This window comes from Trachurus japonicus, chromosome 22, assembly GCF_045865225.1.
Source record: "Trachurus japonicus isolate A0001 chromosome 22, Traja_1.0".
NCBI lineage: Eukaryota > Metazoa > Chordata > Actinopteri > Carangiformes > Carangidae > Trachurus > Trachurus japonicus.
In genome coordinates, this window is record NC_140928.1 from 12,416,931 (window position 1) to 12,444,506 (window position 27,576).

Genomic DNA, 27,576 nt, shown 5'->3' on the forward strand with positions numbered 1-27,576 from the left:
GTTACATTTTACCATGAGTGTGAGGTTTCTTTATTTTGATGGGGAGATCCACTGTCCTGAGAAAATAGGTGAGCGAGAGGAGGTGAAACAGAGAACAAAAAAGAAAGAAACAGGAGGTAAGGAAGAAAATTTAAAAGAAAAGAGTAAGGACATTAGTGAGTAAAGGAGGGTGCATGGATTTCCACTCATTCATCTCCCATGTCCCAGCAAACCTTGCCTGTCTGTTGGAGCAGCAATGGCCCGTGCGGAGACATCAAGCACATTCCAAGAGTCGGCCCAATTACGGGCAGATGAGGGGCAGTTCTCTTTGTTTAAGAACAAAGCCAGAAGTGACACAACTGGTCTTTAAAGGGAGCTCTCACAGCCGTGGCTGAGGGAGAGGGGGGCCCAGTGGGTGGGGGAGGTGACCAGCTGGTTATAAATATCTATTTGGTCAGTTACTGGAAGGAAAATTTGCAGTTTGTTTGTCATCCACTCATCCAGGTGGTGGGCCTGGTGGTTGCAAAACATCAGGGCAGAGAGAGAGAGAGAGACAGAGGGAGAGAGAGAGAAAGGCCAACCTGTTTGAGTTTAACTGCCAGAAATGAGGAATTTGACTAATTCGTATATGAAAGCCACATGTCATCCTCTAGTGTAAACCTGCAATGAGAAAATGCTCTTGGCAAGATCTCATTGCATGTTTAACCCAGTCATTATTCTGGTCATACACATTAGATATTGCTGCAATGTGAATTAGTCCTGCACTCATAATTACACAATGTTAAAGAATTTTTTAATGACTATCAGCTGGAAAATAAAAATATTGGAACACTAATGTTGTGCTGTATGAGGTCGCTGAATATTCATATTCCATAAAGACACTTAAAACTAATCAAGAATAATTGCAAAAGAATTAGGTTTAACATCTTGAAATTCCCTTGACCTCAGCCTGTATTTTTGTTCTCCTATCAAAACTATGAAATGCATTTATAAATTAATCCTGTGTGGGCTATGGATTGTGAATAACTGTTGGAATAACTCAAATTATCCTGGTTTCTATTTATCTTCTGAGTATAACACTCGCCCCACAGTGGACTCAAAAAGTCCCAGGAAAAGGTCCCATTGTAGTGAATAGCAGCAGTGCATCATTCAAGCATCACTTGTGAGATCCATCTCTCCAAACATAATGTTATTCCCCCCACCCCACCCTCACACACAAAAAAATCAAACCTAACCTGAAAACCTTATCTCTGTGAAAGACAAGATTGTACAGGTACCTTTCAAGGGGGTTGTGATTTGATACTAAAAAGTTAGATCCTCAGTCAAGTAACACTATAAAAACACACATTGTGCAAGCGGCTGTTGATGGCCAGAAGCATGCAGTACTGGACTGCAGAGGGGCGGGACGAGTTTAAAGTTTAATTCCCACTCTGCAGTAAATTAGAACACAGCAGGGTAATGTCTGTTTATTCCAAATACAGCTGCCTGGGCCTCTCTCCTATCCCTCTCTCTCTCTCCCTCTCTCCCACTCCCCACAGACCACACCACGGCCCCCAGGATCACCTGGACCAGCAGTACGCACGCAAATAGCACTACACAAAACACACGTTATGCAAACACATGCACTTGCATAAACAAACAGATGGGCACATGCATAGATGCACGCATATGTGCACAGATACAGACACAAACTCGCACTGTACTCATGGTGAACTCGCACACAAAGATGTAAACACACTGGTTAGCACTAGAACAGATACATTACAAATAGATTTTGGAGTTCAATGACACCAGTGACTTCAGGGCTGAACTTAAACAGAGAGGCAAGAACTTTGTGGCTTCTTGCTTCGTTTAGATTTTCATCATATCAAGAATATCAAATTCTACTATTTAATTAGTCACAGTATGCCTACAGGTATATTAGGGGAAAATGTCCTTATTTTGACATTGAGTGATCAAGGTCATTGTTTTGTAATATATTTTAAATCTTTAAGCTGCAGCAAAGTTTGCAGTGATGGTGTAGTGGACAGTTCCTGTTACTATGTCCACCACTGTGATTAAAAACTTTTAACAGTAGCATGAAACATCCTGAACTAGCAGACAAGTTTGAGACGTTGGTATTGGCTTTCCAATAAGCAAGTAGCTGCTGCGCTCTAGTGGCATAGTGGAGGCACTGCACGTTTTAGGTCATTAAAATCAACGTGATCATAGATAGAAAGGTGTTTGTCGCCATCTAGCGGACGTGGTGAAGCATGCATCTTAATGAGGGGACGCCATCGTCACATCCGCGTAATTTCTTACGTGCGCGTTCACGGTAGAATCCTGTGATCTGTGCGTCAGCTGTCAAGCCGCGGCGCGCACACACACACAAGCACACGGATACTACAGCGTTGTTTCCATGCAGGGTTTGTTTGGACAACGAATGAATACGAAATTCCACCGAGACCCGGAACAGTCAAAGAAGTATGGTGGTGACTACAGTGTTACTCCAACCAAGCCGGATAAAAGCGGACACGGTGAGAGAGAGAGGGGAAGTAGATGTTTGACACTGGTTTATGTTAATTATTATTAGAGGAGGGGGGGGGAAGAAGGTTGGACAGGTTTTTCCGGTTTTAACGTTGGCAGACTTTGCTGGAAGTACTACTAGCTAGTTCCACCGACCAGCTCCGTTAGCTTAGCCGGCTAGCATGCTAACAGGCTGATGCAGGCAAAGAAATGCGGGCAGAGCTCGTCCGGAGTTTTATTTTATTTTTATTTTTTATTTGTTGATATTTTCATTTTAACACCATGTTGCTATAATGCTGCTGCTGTGAAATGTTGCGATTGCTTTAGCCAAGTAGTTAGTAGCAGCGGCGGGGCTTTGCTGTGGACAAGGTGAAGTGACAAGACGAAGTGAGGAAGAGGAGGAGGTCGGGGTCGTCGCTCGGATAGTTATGAGCAGTTTCAACATAACCAAAACCTCCACGTTGAGCTCGTCTCTGAGCACCACCGGCACCACCGACAATAATAAAGGCTCACCGGTCAGCGTCAACTCCACCAACAACAACAAGGAGTGGGACCTGTCGGGCAGCGATGTGTTTTCCTACTGTCACGAGATGAGTCCCATGGACGGCGGCGCGGTGCAGGCGGGGATGTCCTCGGTCCAGTCGGGGCTGGACGCCGGACACCTGCCGCTCTTACACGCCACCAGACACCATCATCACAGCGCCCAGTCCGGGTTGCTGTTGAACCTGACTCCCCCGGATGCCTACCTGGACGGCGGCGGCGGCGGCGGCTCTCTGGAGTACAGCGACACCGACGGGGGGAACAACAACAACGCCGGTCCGTTGTTCGAGAGGAGGAAGCGGTCTCGGTCCAACAGCTCCAGACACCGCTTCAACGAGGTGGTCACGGAGCTGGGACCCGAGGAGGTGCGGTGGTTTTACAAAGAGGACAAGAAAACTTGGAAAGCATTCGTCGGGCATGACTCGCTTAACATCGAGCTTATGTATCGGAAATACTGCGAGCTGAATCCCGGTGCAGCGGGATCCAGGGTCAGCACCGGCGGCACTGGCGGCGGCGGTGGTGGTGGTGGGGAGGAGGAGGATGAGTGCAGCAGCAATAACCGGGTGGAGAGCAGAGGACTGAACGGTGCAGTGCCGGTGGAGACCAGGACCAGCAGTGTGCACGGAGGCCGAGGGTCCCTGGACACGTCCACCGTGTCTTCGGAAGAAAGGGACCCTGACAGCATTGAAATCAACGTCGAGGCTGTGTGTGTCCGAGGAGGGCTATATGAAGTGGACATTAAAGAGAGGGAGTGCTATCCTGTCTACTGGAAGCGTGAGTATCATTCATCATATCAAATATCTCTGATCAAAGTCTTTTTAAACCACATTTTTCCCCCTCACTGCATCAGTCACATGTTTTATGTTGCTATCCCAGGGAGGCAGGTGCCAGCAGCATCACAGACTCAGTGCATATCCATAGGCATTCCTTCCCCTTGAGCACATACATCATTAATATATCATATATACTGCAGTATAATGGCTGACAGCATACAGGTTAATGACCCACAGCCACTCAGAGGTCTGGTGCTTGCCCAGAGACTCACAAGAGGAGAGACTCATCATTCATCCCCCCCACCCGCCCCCTCCAAAAGATCTCCCATAAAATATGCAGACTAGCAGATTGATGAAGATAATTCAGTCATCTTAGCTGATTGCAATAGTTTTTCAGTAGTTTTTACTTGCCAAGTAATTACTTAGCCTGGTCTTTTGGGAACATCTAAACAACCCAGGAAGTCAGTCTATTGGGCTCAGCTGATCTGTACTAACTAATTCATGGATATTTCCAGGAAAAGGCCGGGAACAAATGAAGGCAGTCACTATAGAGCCTCGGAAAACCTGACCTTGATGAAAGGGTTCATGGGTAGCTGGCTCTTTTGAAGGTTAATGCCAAGTGACATTTAGAGAAGCAGTTATTTCCCTCAACGTTCATGCTGTGGATGTAAGTCCTTTATAGTCAGTTCAGGCCCTTGCAGTGCTGTATTAGTTTGGTGTGTAACACTGCTAATACAGTGTCATGTTAGCACTTAAAACCACAATGCAGTGCACTGTGTTTATGAGATGAAAACAAACGCACAGGGAGCTTATTCAAGGAAATTATATATTAATCACAAAGAGAGAGAAATAGGTCATGTTGGTGTATCTAAAAAGTATAATGTTCAGACAGATATGCTTGTACAAAACAAATTCCTCATGTTTTAATGTAGCAAAGGTGAAAAGGTCACTTTTTCATTTCTTGGAAACTTGAAACATCCCATGCTGTGTGTGCTTATCTCCTCCGACCAGATATGAACCACCTTAACAAATGTGTGACTCGAGTCTTCTGTGAACCTCTATCAATGTGTTTTTCTTGTGCGTCTATCTTATCCTTAGCGTTGTGCTGGGCCTCTCTGTCTGTAAATGAGAGTTTCCCCTGGTATTTTGCAATCTGTCCCTACATTCGGTTCTGCTTTTACACTCGTATTCACACTGGAGAATCGGTTAATAATGTCACTTAAGACTGTAATCAAAGCTGGCCTAGCTTCATAAGCCGCTGAGACTCGGCCCTACTGGAATTACCAGACTTGGTGAGTTAAATGGGAATCAGTTTATGCCATTCAAAACACACACTGAAAGGAGGCTGTTCCTAGAAAGGGACTGAGGAATGTTTCTGTTTAACATATAGAGTAAAACAAAATGAGAGCTTATTATTTCATTTAAATTATTTCAACCTGAAAAAAGTGGAAAAAAATGACAAGGTCCCACATATTTCTTCCTACAGTGAAATTATTGTTTTCTATCTGAAGCTAAATCTGTGTTACTTTTACTTTTTTTATTGCAGAGCAAGATCAAATTTCAGTAATGAGAGGCCAGTGGTTTATCGACGGTACCTGGCTCCCGTTAGAGGAAGAGGAGAGTGACCTCATCGAGCACGAGCACCTGAACCATTTCCGTGGGCAACAGATGCAGGACACTTTTGAGACGGACTTGGTCGTCAGGACCGTGGATAGCAAAGATGGTGAGAGAAGGGGAAGGGCACGGGTAGAAGAATAAGGATAATATATAAACAATTTAAGTGCAGCTGAATGTTATTGATGTAGAAAGCCACAAACTGTAACAGATATTTTAAATAACACAGGACAGAAGCATGAATAAGGTGTAGGCCTGCACAATATCAGGAAAATGTCCGATGTTAATGACGCTGTTCAGTATTGCGATAACTGATAAATAATCAAATATTCAGGTAACCATACAGTTCCTGTGTCTTTCAAAAAAAAAGACCTCAACGAGCTGTAGTACATACATTAGGCCTGTAGTGGCGCTGTAACACGGCCACACAAATACACCACAAACAGAGAAGAAGAGTGGAAGCTCGCGATGCTGTAAACAAACTCCAAACATTATAAGTCGACTGAACACGAGAAGTCGTGCCAGAGCAAATATGCTGATCGATGCTGCGTTGATGTGTTTCAGGCGCGATATCTGAGGGACCTGACAGAAGTCCGCTATTGTTGTTGTTACGTTACGTTACATCTGGCAGTGTAGCTCAGGTTACAGGTATGAATTGCGCCTGTAAATAAAACGTACTCATCGCATTTCAGGCAACCTTTTTAGTGATGTGTTTTATCGTGCATGTTGACGATGAAAATACGATTTATCGGGCAGCCCTAATGAGGTGCAAATAGATTAGAGTGTGACCAACACATTGTACTGCAAACAAGTCAAATTATACTCTTCTTTACCCATGGATTCACCGATGGTGTAGTATTTTTATCCTGGGCAGGCCGTGTCTTGTAAAATAACACGTACGTTGTGCTGTGTTAGGGCAGTGAGGAGGTGAAACGCTCTCTTGGACCTGATTTAGTTATAAACACTATTATAAAGTGAAGTCATCATCTTCACAATAAAGCCAGAAGAAAGGGATTGTGTGAGTCATAAATGGCAAATCATGTGACAGCCCGGCCTGCTGTGGTACCGAATGGAGCAGGTGCCTCCATTCGTGTGCGCGTGTGTGTGCGAGTAGATTTTTATCACGTCATCCAATGTAAAGCAGGTGCAGCTTATTCTGGCAGTCTCCAATTCTGGCACGTCCCGTTGCCTCCTTTCTCTGGCGAAATGTAGCAGGCTTTAGCTGTGAAACGCAACAAGAAAGAGGCCCTTTGATTCAGCAGTCCTCTCAAGGCAGCCAGATCTACAGGACCTTCCACGGTGATGAATGTGTGGGTGTGTGAATGTGGCAGATAAGTAGACAGAAGCAGAGGAAAAGATGCAGCAACTGTTAAAGAGGGTGGGAAAAAGGAATGGAGCGAAAACAGAAACATGGATGAGAATAACATAAAAGTATGGAACATAAACACTAATTGTGGCACCATTACCCTTAGTTCCTGTGAGGTTATTCTGCATCAAACAAAGCCTGACTCAGGCCTTTGACTGTGGTATTGATTTATGTTGCAGATCTATTTAGCTTGTACTTTTTTTTTTTGCTTGTCTCACGTCTTCAGTACAATGCACCAGTGCAGACATGTCAAGACATTCTCACTGCCCCCTCCTCAGGAAAAAAAAGAGCCCTGTAGATAAGACCATCAACACAGCTGAGCAAAGTTCCTTCAAATCAAACTGAATTATAGATATGTTGAGAAAAAACCTGCAAGGTCACCACTGCTCCATTAACACAATGTACACATGGACGGAAGAGGATGTGTATATGCACACAGGTATGTAGGCAGTCGCAGAGGACACAGGGATCATAGTCGGACAATCTGCAAGGTGTGTGAAATGCTGTAAAAGCACACACACACAGATTGACCATTGTGACACTTCAGGCCCCTCTAATGCACAACACATAAATCACATGACCTTCGCTGGTCTAGCGAGGGAATATTTCAATCACTATGTTATACAGTTAAAAAAGGGTTCATACCTTACATGTTTTTTTTCCCATCATAGCTCTAATGTTATCTTTGAAACAACTTCACCATCTGATGTAGCTTATAGAAGTGAGAACACAGCATGTTTATAAACCCGTCACCTTTGTTTTTCGCTGCTATATTTAGCAGAGTGTTAAAACAACGTGACTGATAGATGTGGTTGTGAATGCATCTTGTCTAGGCTGCTGCTGGTACAGAAGGCCTTTACAGTAGAGTGTTTTATTTTTGAATGACTACATTTGAAGCACTCGTAGCCATAAGACGACTACCTTGAACTGCATTACAGGAGATAAATGGATCATAAATTGAGCCGCCCAAGCTCTGACATTACTGCAGTGCATACATTTCCTCTGCTATCTCTTACTCTCTCCCTATCGCATCGCATCTCTCTCTTTCTACCCTTCTCCTTGTGCCTCACTTGCTAGCTGAGACTAAAGGTTAGTGAAGCTGAAGGCATACAGTAAGATCAGCATACCAGCATGCTATGCGGGCATAACATGAGTATGTAGGCAGGACCACTGCTCTGTACAGAGAGAGCACAAATGTCCTGTTCTCTTGTGGTACATTTGTACTTTTCAGTGTACTCTTCTTCTCTGTTGCCATAGGGAAGTTAACAGCGGTCACAGATGCTGAGTTTGTGGCATCAGAGAAAAAAGCCACAGGTCTTATTGCAGTTATTGAAGCCAGAAACAGCCACAGGGGCGTGACAGTTGATGGGTTTTTATTAATTGCCTTTTAATGTTTTGATTTCCATTTGCCCAGCTATGATCGGTGGAATGTTTTTCTCAGTGTAAAAGGCACCAGTCTTATTACTTTCCAACTGAGAGAGCTGAATAGGAAATAGGAAAAATTCAAGGAGAAGATCCCATTCATTCACTTAAAGCCTTTCCTATTTGTGCTCATGCGGGTATTGAGGAGTAAGTATGTTGGAAACTATAGGGTGTGCCCCAGTCTATTTGGTTTCTCAGACGTCAAGGAAAAATAAAGCCAGCATGCAGTAGGCTGATCATAGTGTCATCTGTCAGCATAATACATTTGGTATTTCAGAGCTGGGCAAGGCTCACGAGTTTGCTCATGGCCACTACGTATTCAGCTACATATTTATCTAACCGGTCTAGCACATGAGACCGGGAACGCACTGCGTGACAAATGACAGATGACTCATGCTTTAAAGATCCAGAGATGAATTACCTAATAAGTAGTTCTTGTATTTTTTTGTTTTTTTGTGAAGTTTTGTGTATTTATTATCAACGTTTGGCACAAATCAGTCAGATTTGGTCATTTTGGACTCAAGAAAAGTGAAAATGCAAATCATTAGGAAGGGAAGAAAAGGTCTGTGGGATTGTCCGAGTCTACAACAATAGAAAGCTTTGTTTGATCTTATCTGGAAATGATTGTTGCTCATCCAGTTTTGCCTCCGGGTGAAGTCATGTGTGTCGTGTCACACAACTATCTGCCACATAAATAAAAGTTATCTGTTCCTTATGATGAGGATTCTGTGCATAGTGAATTTTTCAGTCAATAGGGAACGCCTGTTTGTGGATGGATCCATCAGTGCTGCCCAACTCCCAAATGGATTTTACTGATAGCTTTTACAGCAAGTAAACATCCTGTGCACTCAGCAGGTCTCTCCTCCTCCTCAGCCTTTCACCTCTGCTGATGAGGGAGACACTGCTGACATTTGCAAGTCCAATTCTCAGAATGAATGATGTAGTCTGATCTGAGACCTGTGGACTCTGCTGATTTGATTAACAAATGCTGAGGAGACCTTTTTAAATATCGGATCAAGTCAGCTATTTGACTAAATCAGGGATTCAAAGTACATGTGTAAGTCACTTTGATTGAGGTTCACCTCGGTTAAGTTAAAATTAACTTGGAATTGGAGTTCTCTATGTTCTCTATGTCCAACTTGGTTGGGCTGTTGGTTTTTCACAAGAAATATATAAAACCAGATTTGGTTGTTACCAAATCAAATCGTGGATCCATAAAAATCCAGTTTAAACCACTTGTCACTGAAGGATTTTAACAACTCAAGGAAAATGTAAAGTTGTAACAGGTAATAGCCATATGATAAATTCGATATATAAATAGTTTGTGTTGTTGGAAAACCATCTTTAACAAGTATTGTTTCGCTTTTAGCCCAATGTTTGACATTTGACAACATTACAGCCCAAATAAAGGAAGAGATTCAACACTTGCAATTTTTATACTAAAGAGAAATAACGAATTAACAAATTAGTGCCAGATACATCCTAACTTGACATGCAAATCTCTCTGTATGGTTGTGTTTCTTCCTCTGAGCATAATTCAGAATCAGTTCCCCATAACACCTCTATTGCAAAATATGAAGTATTCATCAACCCAAATGGACACAAATGCTGCTAGATACTGTCCACATGTCTAGATACTGTGTGCTCTTGTTTGTTTGTCAAATCTCACTAAATGTCTTGAAATGCTGGATAACGTTGATTAACATTTCATTTCCATTTGTTCATAATATGTTGTGTAAAAAGTCACTGTTGTCCCCAAAAGGATATTTCTTCTGCTTAACCATGTTTAAATGTTGAACAAACAAAATGTTCTCCCATAATGCTCTGCAATAATGTCCAGAAACTTACCAGTGTATCACACACACAATTCAAAACAGGTTAAATAACTGATTGTTCATTTTATGTCATGTTTAGTTTTCACAGTGAAGACAGTAGTACTTGTAGTTAAGTGTAATTCAGAGTCTACCTCAGTCATCTTGAGCGTGTGTCAAGCAGCGCTGCTCCTTTGAGCTGGTGGCTGACTCACGGCCAGCTGCCTGTTACTCAGGCATTGTTGCGGCTTATTTTCATGTTATCTACCTGCAGCCACCAGCCCCTATCAGTAACCACTCCATGGTCCGTATCCAGGGCCTTGAAGTGCTAAGCTGATAGCAGCGCTACTTGACAGACTGGTCTCTTCAAGAGGGATGACAGTGGTAGCAAGTGTGACTGACGCCAGGGTAATGGCCATTATTCACTCTCTGTCGGTTGTTAGTTCTCTCCCACCTGCCCCCTTTCTACCTCCCTTTTCTGTTCAAATGGAGTGGATATCAGACGAGTGCTAGAACTACAGGTCACAAGCGCAAACGCTGCCAAGGTACTGTGAAATACCAAGTTTCTGTTCTTTGTTTTGTTCTTTTTTATTTTACCGCTGTCGTAGATTTGCTAGCTTGTGCCCTCTCTCCCTGTAGAACCTAGGTCTCTGTGGGGCTAGAGTTTCCTTTTGTTTGTGGTTCAGACCTTTGGGATCTAATACTTTTGAGCTAGACCTAGGCTCAGTTAGAAAACAGATGTGTTAAAATGGATTTAGGCTGCTCTCCTTGCTCCCTATTGCAGCCGTAACTGGGCCTAGTTGCTAGAACTTCTCCCTTTGTGCTGTGACTCTGGGTTTGGTTTCGCTGCTGTAGCTGTTAGCTGCTTTTTGAGGAATCCTGTCAATCTGTCTCTCATCTCCTGTCTGGGATAGTGAGTAGACAACACGGTTTAGTCAACCCTACAAGGGCAAAAACCCCTTCTTCAACCAGTGGATCTGGAATGAATAAGCTGGTCCTCAAAAAAGCCACCCTTCTTTACCCCTGTTTATCTCTCCAACCCAGTCTCTCACTTTCTCCCTCACTGCTTTCCCTCCCTTTCTCTCTCTCTCTCTCATCCCTTCTGGCAGTATGACCGTCATTAATGAACCACCATCACTTGCTCCCTCACTAAGGGCAATGAACAAAGCGCTCTGTTGAGAGCCAAGCTCAAGTGATGAACTGAACAGAGGAGCCATTGTGGACAGTTACTATAGCCCCCTAACACGTTGTGTAGAGTCGGCCTCTTAGAGCGCCATCGCTGTCCTAGTTCTGGGTTCTTTGACCCTCATCAAAAAAGTTGAACAGAGAGGTCATGGGGTCTATGTCCCTTATCTCATAGTAACTCCAAGCAGCCATTGACCTACAGCCTGGTATCCAAAACAGACCTCCACAGAGACTTCTGTTTGTTTCCTTCTACAGTATTATACACAATTTATTTACTAACATTATTATTGCACTAGTAAACTGTCTTGTAATTCACACATTGTGAAAGTAATATAGCTGAATCATAGCCAAGTAGAAATAGTATCTGGTATCTTTCCCTCCAAAATATGTGAAGAGACCTACATTTTCAGCTCTTTCACTGCACAGTTTCACTGTTTCTTCCCTAATTGCAACATCTCTCTCAGCCCCTTCCCACTCTTTGACACATTCTTTGCCCCTCCTCATCTCTTACTGTTGAACCCTCGCTCTCTCTCCCTCAGTAGTTCTCTGTAGCTGTTTGAGAGCTAGCTCAGTAAACTCCTTAACCTCTGTTGGTTGACTGCCAGCTCCTCTGTACACTTTGATCCTCTCCTCCCTCTCCTTTCACAATGCATTGGTCTTCATTGTAAAACAGGAAGTGTCCTCATACAAACACCTAACTGGCTTCATTTTACCTATTGATGTCTAATCAGACTCATATTTGATTTTAATAAAGCCAGCTAAAGGAGCAGTTCTACCTGTTTTCTGAGACCTCCTGTCTTACAGTGGACATGGCTACCAATGAAACCCAGCAGTCTGAAGTGGCCATCCTCATCCAATAGCTGTAGGACTCATCTTACACAGCAGCTTACTCCTCTTCTGTGTCTTCACCTCACATGAGGCAGATGAGAGCAGGAGGCCACTTTAAACTGCGTGGTGGTAGAAGTGAAGCACATGCCTCCTTTGCTGTTGAGTGGTTTCATTTGAGGATTTACAAAGATAAATGGACACGTGCGAGAGAGGAAACTACGTCCGCTACCAAATCTCTCACCTCAGGTCTCACAGGACATGAGTTTACATTACTTTAACTGGGAAAAACAATGTTATTCCATTCATTAGTCCAAATTTGATATGTGCCCTTTTAGTCCCAACACTTGTGTTCCTTGTCTTCTTCTCCCAGACCCTACTCGTCCTTCTCCCTTTTAGAGGCAGTCATTCATTGTCACACTGGTTGCACTCAGAGTGAGCAGGTCGCAGTTAAGGTGCAATAATCGCTTGGCCTTGCATTACACAAAAGTCATGCTCGTCCAATGAAGAAATTAGCCTGTGAGGCCACAGAGGCCCAGCTGAACTCCACCATGTGACACACAGACACATGGGCTCTGTTGATATTCAGTATGTCATGTTTTATTAATTTTCATGTGTTGAGGAATTTCTTGTACATGTCCGAATGCTTAAGGATGAACAAGAAGAAAAAAAAAAGTATGCACAGGACTGACACATGACACATGTTATTTCCTGGTCACTCCTCTGTTAATAGTACAGACAGTGTGTACAGATTAGAATATATTCAGTTCAGTCTCAGGCTGTTGTGCTCCTCTTTAAACAATATTGTAATATATTCATAATATTTCCACTACATTTGTACCATTTAAATTTTCATCGCTTGTGGGGAAATAACCGTTTCAAGCTTGCAAAAGAGCCATGTGGGACATAAAACTGTTTTCTCCAAGTGCTGCACCCCACTCTGAAGGGCTTTAATCCTCAGAGTGGTTCAGACCAGCACAAAGAGCCATGACTGTGCACTGGGCCTATGCCAGAGTCTTCCACCAGTCTCATTCAGATGAACTTGTCTGCACAGGACATCTAAAGGACATGCTGTAGGGACATAAATAACGCTCTCAAGTCAACCAGTCTCATTTATCGCTCCTATCTTCAGTAATAAATGGTGCCACCCTTCTAGTCATATCTCTGCTCTTGCTCACTCTGGTCTCTGCATTTGCACTTGGGCAAACTGGAGAAAAGCTCAACTTCGAGGGGAAATTGATTTACATGTTATCATGAGCCCATAACTATATACATACATAAATTTAAGTTGCATATCTCCAGTCAACACAGAATGATGATGCATAAGCAGAACAGACGAGCAAGAGCCGAAATATGCAATCATGGTGTGTGGTAGTTTGATGTGTTTTTCTTTCCACCTGCAGATCAATGCTCCAGACTGCATTTGATTGAGCTGTTCAAATAGATTGATCCTAGACTTTTGCTTTATTTATGCTGCATTTAAGGTGATAACAACTGGTGTAATTCTTGTGTCTTCAACCTCTCTCCCTTCTGTGCTCTCCCTTAAAAAATCTGTGGTTACAACATTTTGTATCGGTGCACCTTTTTTGATTCACCCGCCTCCCTGATTTTCCTCCTCCTCTTTGCCCAATTTCCCACACCATCTGCCAATGCTGTCCTCTGTTTTTTTCTTCCCTCCTTCCATTCATTCGCTCACTCCTCTCTCACTGCCCCCTCCTCTCACAGCCATACACAGTCTGAAGCTGAGTCGGACCCACGTGGATTGGCACAGCGTGGATGAAGTCTACCTCTACAGCGATGCCACCACTTCCAAAATTGCGCGCACCGTCACTCAGAAGCTGGGCTTCTCCAAAGGTTTGTAAACATCTCACTGTTATCATTTCACCAGACAATAAGGTACAGAAAGAGTCTCCTAATCATACTGCAGTTTTGTGGGTTTGTATTTTTTGTCAGTATGAAGTGGGTTGACACATACAAGCCATGCTATGAATAGGATTCAAAGGAAGCCAGTGTTGGTCCAGACTGGAAACTTGGATTGATCCCCAAAGATTATATGTACAGACATTCAAGAATCCCAGACATTGTATCCTAATGACTTAAATCTCCCCATAGTTTTTCCTCTTGCATCACCACAAGGTTGAAATAGCATTACGCTCACCACAGTGCAGCCTTACAGAACTACTAGCATGGCCTCACACTCTTATAAACCTTTAATTGCTTTCCTTTCATTAGGTCAACACCTCAACCTATTTTTCTGTCCATCTAATGCACAAATGACATCCATATTACCGCATGTGCTGTGCACAGTCATTTGCCAGATTTAACGGCCATTTGTCGTAGCAGTTATTTAAACATGACTGGGTAGTCCAGTCTCTTAAATGGATTAGCCCAGAAAATCACGCAGCGCCCATCTGCTATTTTCAGATGCGAGGGTTCGATCAAATGGCCCAAGAGTAGCTGGGAAGATGGCAACCACAGTTTAACCCAGTGTCTGATGTTTGATCTGTATGGATGACTCTAATCTGGCCTAAGAGTCTTGTAGCTCCACGGTACATTTTCATCTCCTGCTCTCAGATTATCAGAGGAGGAGCTGACGCTGGTTATCTCAATCTCCCCTGACACAAATGCATAGTGAAGGGAAATCTCCTTAATGCCGTCCAGACAACGGCAAATTCCATTGGCTGGAAGCACCTTGCTGCACAGCACATGACAAGACTAGACTATATAGACTCTAAATATGGACACATGCTCAGTCCTCTGAGCACATTACACAGGCCACAGTCATAACAGGAGTCTGTCTCACCTACTGGCCTGTTTGGACTCAGAACAACACATTACTCAAACACCGCAACACGACTCGTTTATTTATAGCCTTCTAGTGAACTGACTGGAAATGTGTTTATATAGAAGATCTGGACAGAAACACAGTGCGTTGACTTGCTTTAGATCAGTCTTTCCCAACCTGTGGGCAGCGGCCCCCTAGTGGGCAGCGATGGTATTGCAAGTTGGCCGCCAAATCATTGTCAAAATCATATGATTTTTGTGGAAATCTTTTAAAAAGATACTAAATATATTATACATAGGCCTGGGCGATAAAACGATCTCCAATCAGGGCCGCGATTACGATTATCAGTTATGGGCATGTTTCCTCGATATCACACGGCAGAAATTAAAGCCACAGCATGTCACTCTGCCCTATGACACACCGCCTCCTGTCGTGAGTGTATATAGTTCGTTTGAGCTGCAGCAGCTAAAGATAAAGGGAAAAAGGAAGAAGTGAAAGTTACAAATGAGTGGAAGTTGAGCAACAAAGTGGCAACTAGAAGGTGGGCCGCAAACATGTTTTAGATTTTCAAGTGTGCCCTGAGTTGGAAAAGGTTGGGAACCCCTGCTTTAGATAAATGCTCTACCAAATAAGTAAATATTAATGCACTGAACATGAATGATCTGATTACAATACTGATCCAGCTCTGTGCTCCCCCCTCCTCCTCCAGCCTCCAGTAGCGGCACACGGCTCCATCGGGGTTACGTTGAGGAGGCCTCACCTGAGGACCGACCACCTCAGACTACACATGTTGTCTTTGTAGTCCACGGGATTGGACAGAAGATGGACCAGGGACGCATTATTAAAAACACTGGAATGTGAGTCACAGTATTAAATGAGATGATTTATTTCAGGATTTGTGTTCAGTGACATTCATCAGTGACACCACAACATTTTCATTTAGGTCCTTAAAAATCTGTCAGGACAGCTTCCACCCTTTTTACCCAATGTATGTGAACTTCATCTGTACCCAGTCTAACTTAATTCAAGTATAGGGTGAGAATCTCTCTTTAAGTATGTGGTGGTTGAATTACTATTGTGAGCTCTTAGTTCCTTTTCTGAAAAACAGTTCCCCACTTCAGTCCAGTTGCTTTGTTCCTCTCTTTTACAACGCAGGCTATGAATTGCGTTAAAGCATTTTCTGCGTGTTCAGTTCCCAGGCCTCGTGACTAAGCTTGTACAGCACGCTGTGTCTTTTACGAGTTGATGAGGGGGTTCAGATATCAACCTGTCAGACAGGTTCTTGCAAACTTCTTTGCCCAGAACCTTCATCGATCATGTAACAAGTGCAATTGTTTATTTATCACTTATGTACTGCTCATTACGTGATAAGAGCTATTACAAGATAAGATACCTCAAGAATGTGACTGTGCTTTTTATCACTGCCTTTTTCATCTATAGCCTCCTATAGTTACAGCAGTTGAAGCTATTTCAAGCATTTCTCTTGATAACATTACACCGGCCGCCCCAGACTATGTATTTTGAGCTCCACCCTTCCTCTCTCCACCTTTCTTGTTCTCTTTGTCTTCTCTGGTTGTTCTTTGATATTTCTTTGCATTGATAAAGTGTCTACAGTCTGGTCATTGAAGTTCCACATACCGAAAACAAACAGAAATGCAAGCAATGCAACATGACAACAATCCTACAGGAAACATCAAACACATGCTAACGCTGGCTTAAAAAAAGCATATCCAATCAGCACAGACCTATGCTATCATGCGTAAATCTTAAGATAACGACTTAGACCAAACGGTATACAGGCCGTATGGTCTCACACACTGCTAGCCAAACCTTTAATCTTAATTCTGAGTTCTTTTTGTCTTTAAAAGGCTTCACTTTTTAATAGCAAACTGTATCAATGGTAGGTATTTGTTCGGAGTTCATAAACCTCGAGGAAGCTTCAGTGACAGCTGCACTGGCTTTGGTCCATGGCCTTTACTGTAAGCAGTAGTACTGAATGTGCGGGCCAGTGCCATGTGTGTCTCTGTGTCACAAAGTCAGTGTCGGGCCACTGTTCACGGCTTAGGCCAGCTAAGAAGGTAAAGTAGACCAAGTCCAGCTGCAGAGCACTTTAAGCCTCACTCGCAGCTCCCTGTGGATTACAGCATACACGTTTTCCCCTGCCAAGAGGAAAGAGCAGCCTGGAATGGCTTTGTTTTTTCACTCTGAGCCTGAATTAATTTCAGTTTTGTGCCCTTCAAAGTTTTTGGTGAATGAGGAAACAATAGGCGTGTGTGTAATTACTTAAACAAACCAGGGAGTGTCTCCTTAAAATGTTTCTAGCTAAACCTAGAATGTCACTGCCCAATTAATGGCATCCTAAGAGTTAGGCACTCCTTGTGGGTTCACTGCAGAGAGCTTTGTAATGCACTCACTCAACCCTCTGAGCACTAAAGTTGTGCTGCGAACACACACCAGATAGTATTGTCAAAACCTGCATTAGGTTCGTTCATTCAGAGGCCGCTCATCTAAAAGCCTCTCTCAGCCTCCATTTACCCATATCACCCCCACACCTCACTCTGTCTCACTCTCTCCTTGTGTATTTAGTGTGCTGAAAGCTAATGGCGCCCCATATAGGACCCAACAGCAGTGCAGCCATTGGGTCTGTGTGTGTGTGCAAAGCTGCTGCATCAGACAGCAGTAAAATGGATGTCATTCTTCTCCTACTGACAGTAATTAAAGTCTGTGGAAGAGCAAGTGCAAACACAGACTCCCTAGTCGGCTTGCAGCAAGGGCGGATAAACATAGACTGTTAGTCATCCACTCACAACCTGTCATTATAATACACTGCTGCCCAAACAATGCAATGATGACGTTTGTCTCCAAATCACGCGCTTCTACTGCTTTTTTTTTTTTTGTATAACCAAATGTTTTTCCATATAAGTGAACACATACAGTATCTAAATGCACCCTGACGTAATAAAAAGTTCAGTGTTGTACTAATCTGCTCAATGATCTTTATTGTATTGTTGCTCTTCAGGTTGAGAGAGGGCGTGAGGAAGATGGAGGAGAAGCACTTCTCAGAGAACAATGAGGAGCATGTGGAGTTCCTGCCTGTTGAATGGCGCTCCAAACTCACTCTGGACGGAGGTTAGCATCTGTTTTTGAGAGTGCACAAACATGCATGCATATTGGTTTGTGTTGATATTTTTGTGTTGACCGGTCACAATGTTGTCAATACTTCTTCTGCTTGATTAATGACCTGTTCCAACCATGGTCACAGTGCAGATGGACATCGGCTGAGATGTGTAATTAGCATGTAATTGGTTAATGAGCTGCACTAAATTGTTTTTGGACTGAAGTTCACCAACACCGCACTAAATAAATATTTGTATTTATTTTAAAGGGGAACTATGCAGGATTATTTTTTACCTGAATTAAACGGCTTCGGAGTAATTGTGATGGTTAAATGACTTGTTACGGGGAGATTGGAGGCTCTCTGCCTTCAACCTAGCATGTCTTGGCCAAAAACCAACGAGCCTCCGACCCGGTGTCACAGATGTAGTCTCGCGAGAAACACCCTGTAATCCGTAATCTCTTGTTAACATTACCCGCCCATAGACATCGCTCCATGGATTGCCTTTTAGCCGGCTTTTTTGAAAACAAATGCACATGGCCAGGGGAGCAGGGAGGAGGGTTAGCGGTGAGCTTTTACGACAGTGGAAATATGCACTCCCAAACTGTGGGGGGAGCTCCGTAGAGAAAAAAGCGACAAGACTTCCATAGTTCCCCTTTAAGTTTAAGTATGAACACAGGTATCGTCATATGGCATTTAATCTCTTGATTATATTTTTACTGTGTAGATACGGTGGACTCAATCACACCAGACAAAGTGAGAGGACTTCGAGATCTCCTCAACAGCAGCGCTATGGACATCATGTACTATAACAGCCCCCTTTACAGAGACGAGGTGAGAGTCGAACACAAACTCTCAGACGTCACTGTTACAAACACCTCTTCTATTCCATTCAAACTCAAATACTTCCTGTCCCCCAGATCACCAAGGGCCTAACACAGGAGCTGAACAGACTGTACTCACTTTTCTGCTCCCGTAATCCCGAGTTTGAGGAGAGGGGAGGGAAGGTGTCCATCGTGTCTCACTCCCTCGGCTGCGTCATCACCTATGACATCATGACGGGGTGGGATCCGGTGCGCTTCTGCCTGCAGGAGCACCACGCTGTGGAGGAGGAGCTGGACCTGCGCTGGATGTCCTATGAGGAGAGACACCTTCTAGACCAGCTACGCCACACAAGGAACAGGTGAGGGGCTTTCTCATGTATGTGTTCCTACATGTCCTTAAGGATCCGCAGGAAGTCTCAGAAAGAGTTTCACCAAATGTGTACATGTGCAGTGAAATGCTCATCTCCTCTCATGCTCCATTGTAAGACCGTCAGGTGGCAAGCTGTGTTTCCTGTTTGCTTATGTGAGACAGCAGATCATTGTGTTGCTTCATGATCAAACGGAAAGAAAGAGGGTTTTAATATGTTTCCTCTGCACCGCCCTGTGTGTGCAGCATCATTTAATGTGAACACCACTTCCTCAGTGCAACAACCAGCCACTGGAAAAATAAGTTGTTTATCTGAGTGGTTGAAAACTGAATGAGAGAGTGTGTCTGTTTGTGTGTGATTAGGTAACTGGAGGTGAAAGTAATGTATACAGGGGGTTGATATTACCGTTGATTGTCGGCCTGTGATTTCAGATTAGTTTTTAATTCCTCTTTACGGTTTATTGACACTGTGCTTTTTCACTTTTAACAGGTTGCGAGAGCTAGAAAATCAACTCATGACACTGGAGGCCTCAAAACCAACAGCGCCGCCAGCCCTTAAATTTAAGGTGAGATGCACAGTTACATAATCGTACTATATGTGCGTCATTACAATTTAATATTCCTCTAAAATGATAAATATCAGTAATTTTAGAGCTTTTTTTTCAAGTATGCTTTAGAAGGAAGAACAAAACAGATTAATGGCACCCTGCCAGATACTGTGACCTTTATTTTGTGGTGTTTGTTGTTTTCATATGTTCATTTTTATAGCAAAGCCCCACAGGAATGATAACGCTCCATATTTAGTATGTTTACAAAGCATCATATTTGTAATTTTTGTCTCACAGGTGGAGAACTTTTTCTGCATGGGCTCGCCACTGGCAGTGTTCTTGGCCCTGAGAGGCATCCGCCCTGGTACCAGCTGCCACCAGGACCACATCCTGCCCACCTCCATCTGCAGCAGACTATTCAATGTCTTCCATCCCACAGATCCTGTGGTCAGTCTCCCTTTTTCATAGTGTTTACCCTCACACATTTATTAGGAGAAATTTGCTATTTTTATTGGACTTGCTGAACTGAACAGATGGTTTTAAATTAGTGTATTAACGTGTATACTGTGTATATTTCAACCTAATTTTAAAGTGAGAGACTAAAGTTTCTTTGCTCTCTGCAGGCCTACAGACTGGAGCCCCTGATTCTCAAACATTACAGCAATGTCGCACCTGTTCAGATCCACTGGTAAGAGCTTCAATCTTGCAACTCAACACTTGACGTATCAAGAAAAGAGTTTAATTGCTTGGAATAATTGGGATTTGATTTCTCGAGCAGGTGTAGCGCCACAAACCCCTCTCCCTACAACGAGATCCGGCAAACCTTCCTCAACCCGGTCAAAGACCCAGCATCTGACACTGAGAGCATCCCCAGCCCCAGCACCTCCCCCGTCCTCCCCCGCAGGCACTACGGAGAATCCATCACTAGTCTGGGCAAGGCCAGTATACTGGGTACGACACCACCATCTTTTACTGTCTTATAAAGATTTTAAAGCTACACCAATAGTGAAGAATACACACAAAAAAAAATCACATTTAGTCTTCTTCTTGTTTTCTATACATGATTGATGTGGATATGATTATTAGTGCTATTAAATAACCATCCAGGAGAGTTGTAATATTATGTTATAAACCCAAAAGTCAGTTCAGTTTGTCAGATATTTAAATACTTACAGTCGTGTGAGTAGAGGCTTTCCTGTGAGGCCCAGTATTTGAAGCATGATATGCTCAATGTGTCTTCAGTACTACATCAACACTGCCACCATGTGGAGAGACTGAGAATGGGCTCATACGCTTCACTTCTCTCATCCTTTGAAATAAGCTGAACTACAGAAGAATAAAAAAAGAAATTAAAAATACTACTACCTTTTTTTTTGTTATGCTGTAAATCACAATCCGCCCAACATGTTTTTTTTCTCTGTATTTCCTTTCCACCCTGTCTCACTGTAGGAGCGGCAAGTATAGGAAAAGGTATCGGAGGCATCCTCTTCTCACGTTTCTCGCGCTCCAACAGCCAGCCGTCAGTGTCTTTAGGACTGGAGGGAGGGGCCAACGCGGAGGAGGAGGAGCAGAAGCGGGCGGAAAGCCAGTCAGCGTATGGGCTCTCCACCATGACGCGGCCCACCTCACCTATTATTGACACAACATGTAAGTATCATGGAACTGTCCACTCTCAACAAATTAAAAAGTCTCCTTACAGGACTTGTGTGTGTGTGTGTTGAAGGTATTAGTCATATGTCCTGCTCTGTTTGTTTCCTACAGTGGAGCTGGAGCGGCGCATCGACTTTGAGCTCCGAGAAGGTCTGGTGGAGAGTCGGTATTGGTCAGCTGTTACTTCACACACAGGCTACTGGTGCTCACATGATATAGCCCTCTTTTTGTTGACCTTCATATACACGCAGAAGACGCCCTCTGACTCGGCAGAAGATACTCCAGACCCAGATTGAGAAAGCACATTCGTTATGACACACTTTTCTATAAACTTTCCTCAGAAAGTGTGTGTCATCTTTTTAACAAAACACAAAAATAGACTTCATTTATTTTTCATGCGCACAAACTGATTAAACACACTAATCTCTTTCAATCATCTCCCCGTGATCCAGCTTTTTCTACACTTGGAAATCATGACTGACAAACTGACGTCGTTTCCAAGATGTGCATTTTTGTCTCTTTGTGTTTAGTACACAATTGTGCACCCTAAGGGTGACAGTGTTGGACCAGGAACCCCTAAGGAGGTGCACTCTTTGCCAGTATGACCACAAGTTACATGTAAACATGGAATAGAGTCTAATGAGTTTGTTGCACAGGAGTTTGTTTCATCCAGCAGAGAAGAACTAACTTCGTCCCTCGAGTCGTTGACCGTCAACCTTTTTAGGCCTCAGCTGCAGACTGTTGGCAAAGTGTCCATACATTTCGTGTTGAGTCTTCTGTCCACCCTCCATCCCAGTGACTCAGTCTGGAGCCTTGTGACACACTTGCCTGACCCTCAGTCACAGAGGTTTCAGATTCTGCTATGTTTTTCTGTCTTGACGTGAAGGAGAGATAAATATTATTTTACCGTTAAAATAACACTTTATGCTAACGAGCGAATTCAATGCCTTTTAACATTAGCCAAACAATGTTACACGTGAAGAATAGTTCTGTCTTGTTTTGTTTTTTTGAACAAAACCTGAGGGCATTATCCCTTTAATAATGTTGGAAAGTACAAAGAAAGGCATAACAAACACGCGATTTTCCTTCCTATATGATATATTGCATCATTTGACTCTTGAAATAGTTGTGCACTAAAAAAGACACATGCAAATTGCCACTTTTATTAATTCAAATCTAATTTTCCATTTGTGTTCGGTTTCCAGGAACTAAACAGTGACAGTTTTGTCTAAGTGTTAGGGTTCAGATGTCTCCTGTTACAACACTAACAGTGAGCACCCTTCAGGATGTCCTTAGTGTCCGTATCAGAGTAAATGTCCAGAGTTTTACAGTCATATGAGGCTTGTATCATGATATTTAAACAAGGTGCGGGCATGTAGAGCTATTTTCTTACACGGTTTATGAATGAAGATCGTCTAAAAAATTAAAAAAAATCTCTTGATGATGTCATTTACTAGACAAGAGGTCTCACTCAAAATGATCACACTCACTCAAACCAGTTTCCATGCTTCTATACAAAGGATGAGGTATGGAGAGACTTTTCTGTGCTCATATCTTTATATTGATATTGAGATTAAATCAGTAGTACTAGATGTATTTTTTCTTAAAAAAAACAAAAACAAAGAAAAGCTGAATATTTTTCCTATAGCGATTTTCAGGCTCTTGTGGGTTTAAACCTTGATCTCATCTTGGGAATATGGGATTCAAACTTGTGGCCAAATAACAACTCTATGTTTAGCTTGTTGACTGTCTGTCTTAAAGTCTGTTTGACTTTCATGATGCTAAGGCTAATTTCTATTAGCCTAGGATGAAAATAGATTTTTTCTTTTCTTTTCTTTTGTGGCTTTTGTGATACGTGGTACACAAAAGCCAATTGTATCTCGTTTCGCCTTTTTCTGTGAATTTATGATTAATTCACACTTTCCCCCTTTTGAGTACTGGATATGTCAACTTGGTTTTTTTATTTTTATTTGTGTAAAACAATGGGCTTTGTTACTGTTGAAAACCTATGACCCTCCTGTCGTTACACCTGTGTTATTGCCTAATTGACGCAACTTGCAAATTTAAATATGGACAATTAGATACAGCAGATGGGCATTTTTGTTTTTGTGACTCATGTTCTGATATGGTCCTTTAAAAACACACTCAGCTGTATTCATGCAGAAATTAGAGAGCATGCTTATTCTGAATTGGTGTAATGTTAATAGACACTGGAACAAGAAGACCTTGCAGAGAGTGCCAACACACATCCAAGAAACTTATTTTTGGTTTTTATTGAATAGAAAACCACTTTTGATTGTTTATGGATGTCTCGTTAAACCATTTATAAGACAAAAGCAATGGAAGACGAAATGGTACCCCACCCTCAGATTAATACTAATTGAGATAAAGTGTCAAATTTGCTTGTTGTAATCAAAGCTTATTTTTTACTTTGCTATTTGCTACTCTGTTCCACACAATCAAGGGCTGCTCGGAATCAATGTATTGGTGTTAAATGTCTGTGTTATGTGTGCAAAGGCCGACTGCCTGAAACCAGGTTGCCTTTCAGATGACCAGATAGGTGATTTGGAAGTAGTGCGGAAGCAGGGACGAATCAGACAGTGTGATATGGAAGTGTTTCTACAGTACATTTGACCTGATGGATCTCACACATTCATCAGCTATGAATTGCACAGAAACTATGTAGAAACCAGCCCATTGTTGTGTTGTTTTTTTCTTTTATTTGCATGTGTTACATTGCAGCAATAGAAAGCAACTCTAACATGTTACTGGCACAGCAGGAATGCTATTTATTACGAAAACCTTTTTGAAATGCAATGCAAAATACAAAAAACTGTTCCATTGTTGCCTCTGCATCTTTAAATCACACTGTGGATTCAGACACACAGCAGATACTGTTCGTATTGTAGGAGTGTGGACAGACCCTCTAACAAAAAACAACAATCATTCCTGCCAGTGTTTGAGATTTGACTGCAACTTTCCAAAATGTATATGTGAACTTTGCACATTTCTTGAGCAATTCTTGATTCATGCACAACATTTCCAACTGTGTTCACTTTGCATGCTTAAAAAAAAGCAACTAAACTGGAGAGACTGAAAAAGAATTATGTCAACGTTGTAGTTTTGACTACATGAGCATTTAATGCACAGACTTCTGAAAGATGACAGTACATATATATAGATATATATTCCTTTTTTTGTTAAAGGCACCACAAGCATCAGGGAAATGTCTGTTGTACATTTTTGTATAGTCAACACTCCAGTTTAAAGCCATTATGAAGTCAAAGGATCACGTGCTGTCACAGGTGTGTTGACAGCAGTTGATGAAGAAGGGCCAATAGCCATTTATGTAACCAGACAGAAATGTTCATTAAAACCTACTGTGGGTGTGTTTTGGATGAATTGTGTTAAATTTGTTTCAGGTACCTCTGTTGCTCTAACTTTGAATGGATGTCTGGCAAAGTGTTTTTGTTGTCTGTCCCTAGAGCTGTGCAATAACCCATGCCTGTAATGGATTCTAACTGCCATCCAAAGCACTGTATTTATTTCCTTTTATTAAAGCATTTCATTGTTTTCTTTATTTTCTTTTTTGGATACAGCGAATTCTGCTTTGTCTCACTCTTTCATATCTCACAATAATACTGAGTATTGTCGCGTAGGAGGATCATCATCATTGGAGGTGGATGGTCCCACTGCAAGTTTTTTTTTTTTTGGAGGACAGTGGAAGTTTTTGTTCATGTGAAACTCAGATCAGATTCTTTCCAGGGCACCCCCTAATGTGAATAACAAAGCTGACTTACAGATCATAAATAGGCCTCATTGTAATCCACAAGCAGTCATGGCTTCCATATGAGTTACTAGGTTTTGGGTTTTTTTTCTTTATGCAGTTTAGCAACATCTGCAAAGGCAAGGCTCACAGATGGGACCGGTTAACACAGAGGTTATTCTCATAAATAATGGACCAGGTCCTGCTGCTGTTCAGCATTTGGCCAGAAGAGGTCAGTCATCTGTTGGTAAAACAGGAACAAAGAGTCCTATTGACCATCTGCTGCCCAGTGACCTCTCTCTCTCTCTCTGATCCTGTTTCCATTTATTGCCCTCGACTAATTGAGCCGTTCTGCTGTAGTTTGTATTTGTGTGGCTGCATCAATTATTTACCGTTTTAACTAGGTAATAAATAATGTTATATTGGAAAAAGATGCATAACAATGTGTAACAAAAACGCACAAACTGATTTTTTTTTTCATCCAAAGGTGACTCATGCAGACTGTGTAGACCTTTAAAATCCCCCCACCCCCTCTCATCATCCACATCATCAGCAGACCTGAGCTAGCTCTGCATCTGACTGACTCAAATGTTTACTCTGCAATTAAAACACAGCCTATAAAAGGCAATGGGTTGCCTGCCAGACACTGACGAGGGGGTCAGAGCTGCAGAGAGAGAGAGAGAGAGGTTATAAATCGCTTTGATGCCGACCGGAGTCTGAAAGCCCAGATTCCTGAGCTGGAGGACTTGGGCTGGAGTTCACCAGGGGACCGAGCCAGAAACACTGATGATTCATGTGTCTTCACTGCAGACCACTTGGAGAGAGAGAGTGTGTGTGTGTGTTGGAGTGTTGCATTGTGCTGCTGCTGCTGCTGCTGCTTTGGAAAGAAACGAGACGGCAGCTTCTCCCTCTCCTTTTCCCCCCCAAAACTTGTCATCTGTGTGATCATTTGATATATAAAATGCTATAGCTCATCCAAAGTTGCGTGGTGGTGGTGGTGGTGATGATGATGTGAGAAACAGCTTGCAGACAATCTCATCCTCAGTTTCGTGTGATCCCTGTGCATGTGGTCCTCACAGACAATGATGATCTGTCAGCATAGGTTATTTTCTTAGAAGGTATCCTGGGAAACCTCTGCAGATGTCTAAAGTCTATTAGTAAATCAAAGTAAATTGTTATTGAGTTTCTGTAATGTAATGAGTTTCTGATACAGTATAATGACTGACCATGTGTGAGTTAAATATAGTTTGCACATGCAGGAGAAAATTAAAATGTGAGTTTCATATTAAGTCTCCACCAATGTGAAGCAGCGGAATGTTTTATATTAATTTACTGTACTTGCATAAAAGCTGAAAGCACAGAGACTTTATTATTTCTATCTTGTGAGAGGTTATATTTTTATTTCATTATATTGTATGACTGCATTAAGTGTGGTACTTTTTCTGCAGCTGTATGTACTTGTTGTCCTCTGGAGTGTGATTTTATATTAGATAAAATGATGAAATATAATTGATTTCTTCGCTTTAAATCCCCAAAGTGGATTGAAGCGGTCTGACATACTGCAGCTCCACCTGGGCCAGCAACAACACTGCAGTAACATTCAGTTTGAATATATGTGATGTGTCAGGGATAAAAGTAACCCCCCAGTTTTCCACCAAGGAATTAAAGCGAGATTTTGGAGAAACTTTTATTTTATTTATTTATTTTCAGCGAGGCCTATTCAAAAAGTGACAACCCTAAAATGCTGTGTTATATTGTGCTGTTGCACTCGGGAGTAAAGACCCAAAGGTCCCTGAATGCTCCTGCAAGGCTCAGCAGTATTATTGCCATAAAAGGCAGCTTCAGTTTTTAAGCTCATGTCCATTATCCCTGTCACAAACTGTTGAGTTTTGTATTGTGGAATCTGTTTTAAGATACATACACAGACGCACGCCTGCCGTCATCTGTTCACACTTACATATAGCAGAGACTTACTTTTATTCTCACAGTTATTTGACAAATCCTGTGGTGAGTTTAGACTCCAAACACTAATCAGATTAATTGATAATTGCTATGATCGTTTTTCTGTGGAAAAAAATGGAAAATTAGCCAGGTACAATGATGACAGGAGTAAACAGTGGGGCTACACTGTTCTATCTATTGAAATTTCAGTACAGTTTCAGTTTATTTCACACAAAACAGGCATAAAAATTACATACAAATATGATGCATAGTGATAATAAGAAAGAGACACCCCAATACACTTCAGTGGTATGTACTAAAGTAGGCCATACAAAATACTGGAAATCCTAATACTTCATAACCCCCACCCCCACCCCAAAAAAAAATGAATAACTTAATGGTCCAAAAATATCTAATCTAACATGCATCATAAAGTTTAGATAAATAAAAGATTAACTATTAGGCTACTTTATCTGTTCTCACAAAATTAGTTCAAATTATTTTTATGTTTAAACCTCTGAAAAAAGTGTGAAATAGTTAAAACATAATAGAAATGAACA

At 42.3% G+C, this 27,576-nt stretch overlaps 1 protein-coding gene across 2 annotated transcripts; it reads left to right on the top strand.

The window, feature by feature from the left end:
• Positions 1 to 2,290: 2,290 nt before the first annotated feature.
• On the top strand, positions 2,291 to 24,882 carry ddhd1a (DDHD domain containing 1a). 2 transcript variants are annotated; one of them, XM_085767755.1, is made up of 14 exons: positions 2,357 to 3,798; positions 5,344 to 5,520; positions 10,454 to 10,555; positions 13,746 to 13,874; positions 15,515 to 15,662; positions 17,825 to 17,934; positions 18,648 to 18,754; positions 18,841 to 19,103; positions 19,602 to 19,677; positions 19,957 to 20,106; positions 20,283 to 20,347; positions 20,438 to 20,610; positions 21,109 to 21,306; positions 21,421 to 24,882. In XM_085767755.1, exons 1-14 carry the CDS (start codon positions 2,913 to 2,915, stop codon positions 21,603 to 21,605), a joined length of 2,769 nt encoding a protein of 922 aa, XP_085623881.1. In that variant the 5' UTR covers positions 2,357 to 2,912; the 3' UTR covers positions 21,606 to 24,882. The 2 variants fall into 2 exon arrangements, with proteins under 2 accessions (XP_085623882.1, XP_085623881.1); XM_085767756.1 differs by lacking the exon at positions 10,454 to 10,555 and having other exon boundaries at positions 2,291 to 3,798.
• Positions 24,883 to 27,576: the final 2,694 nt, after the last annotated feature.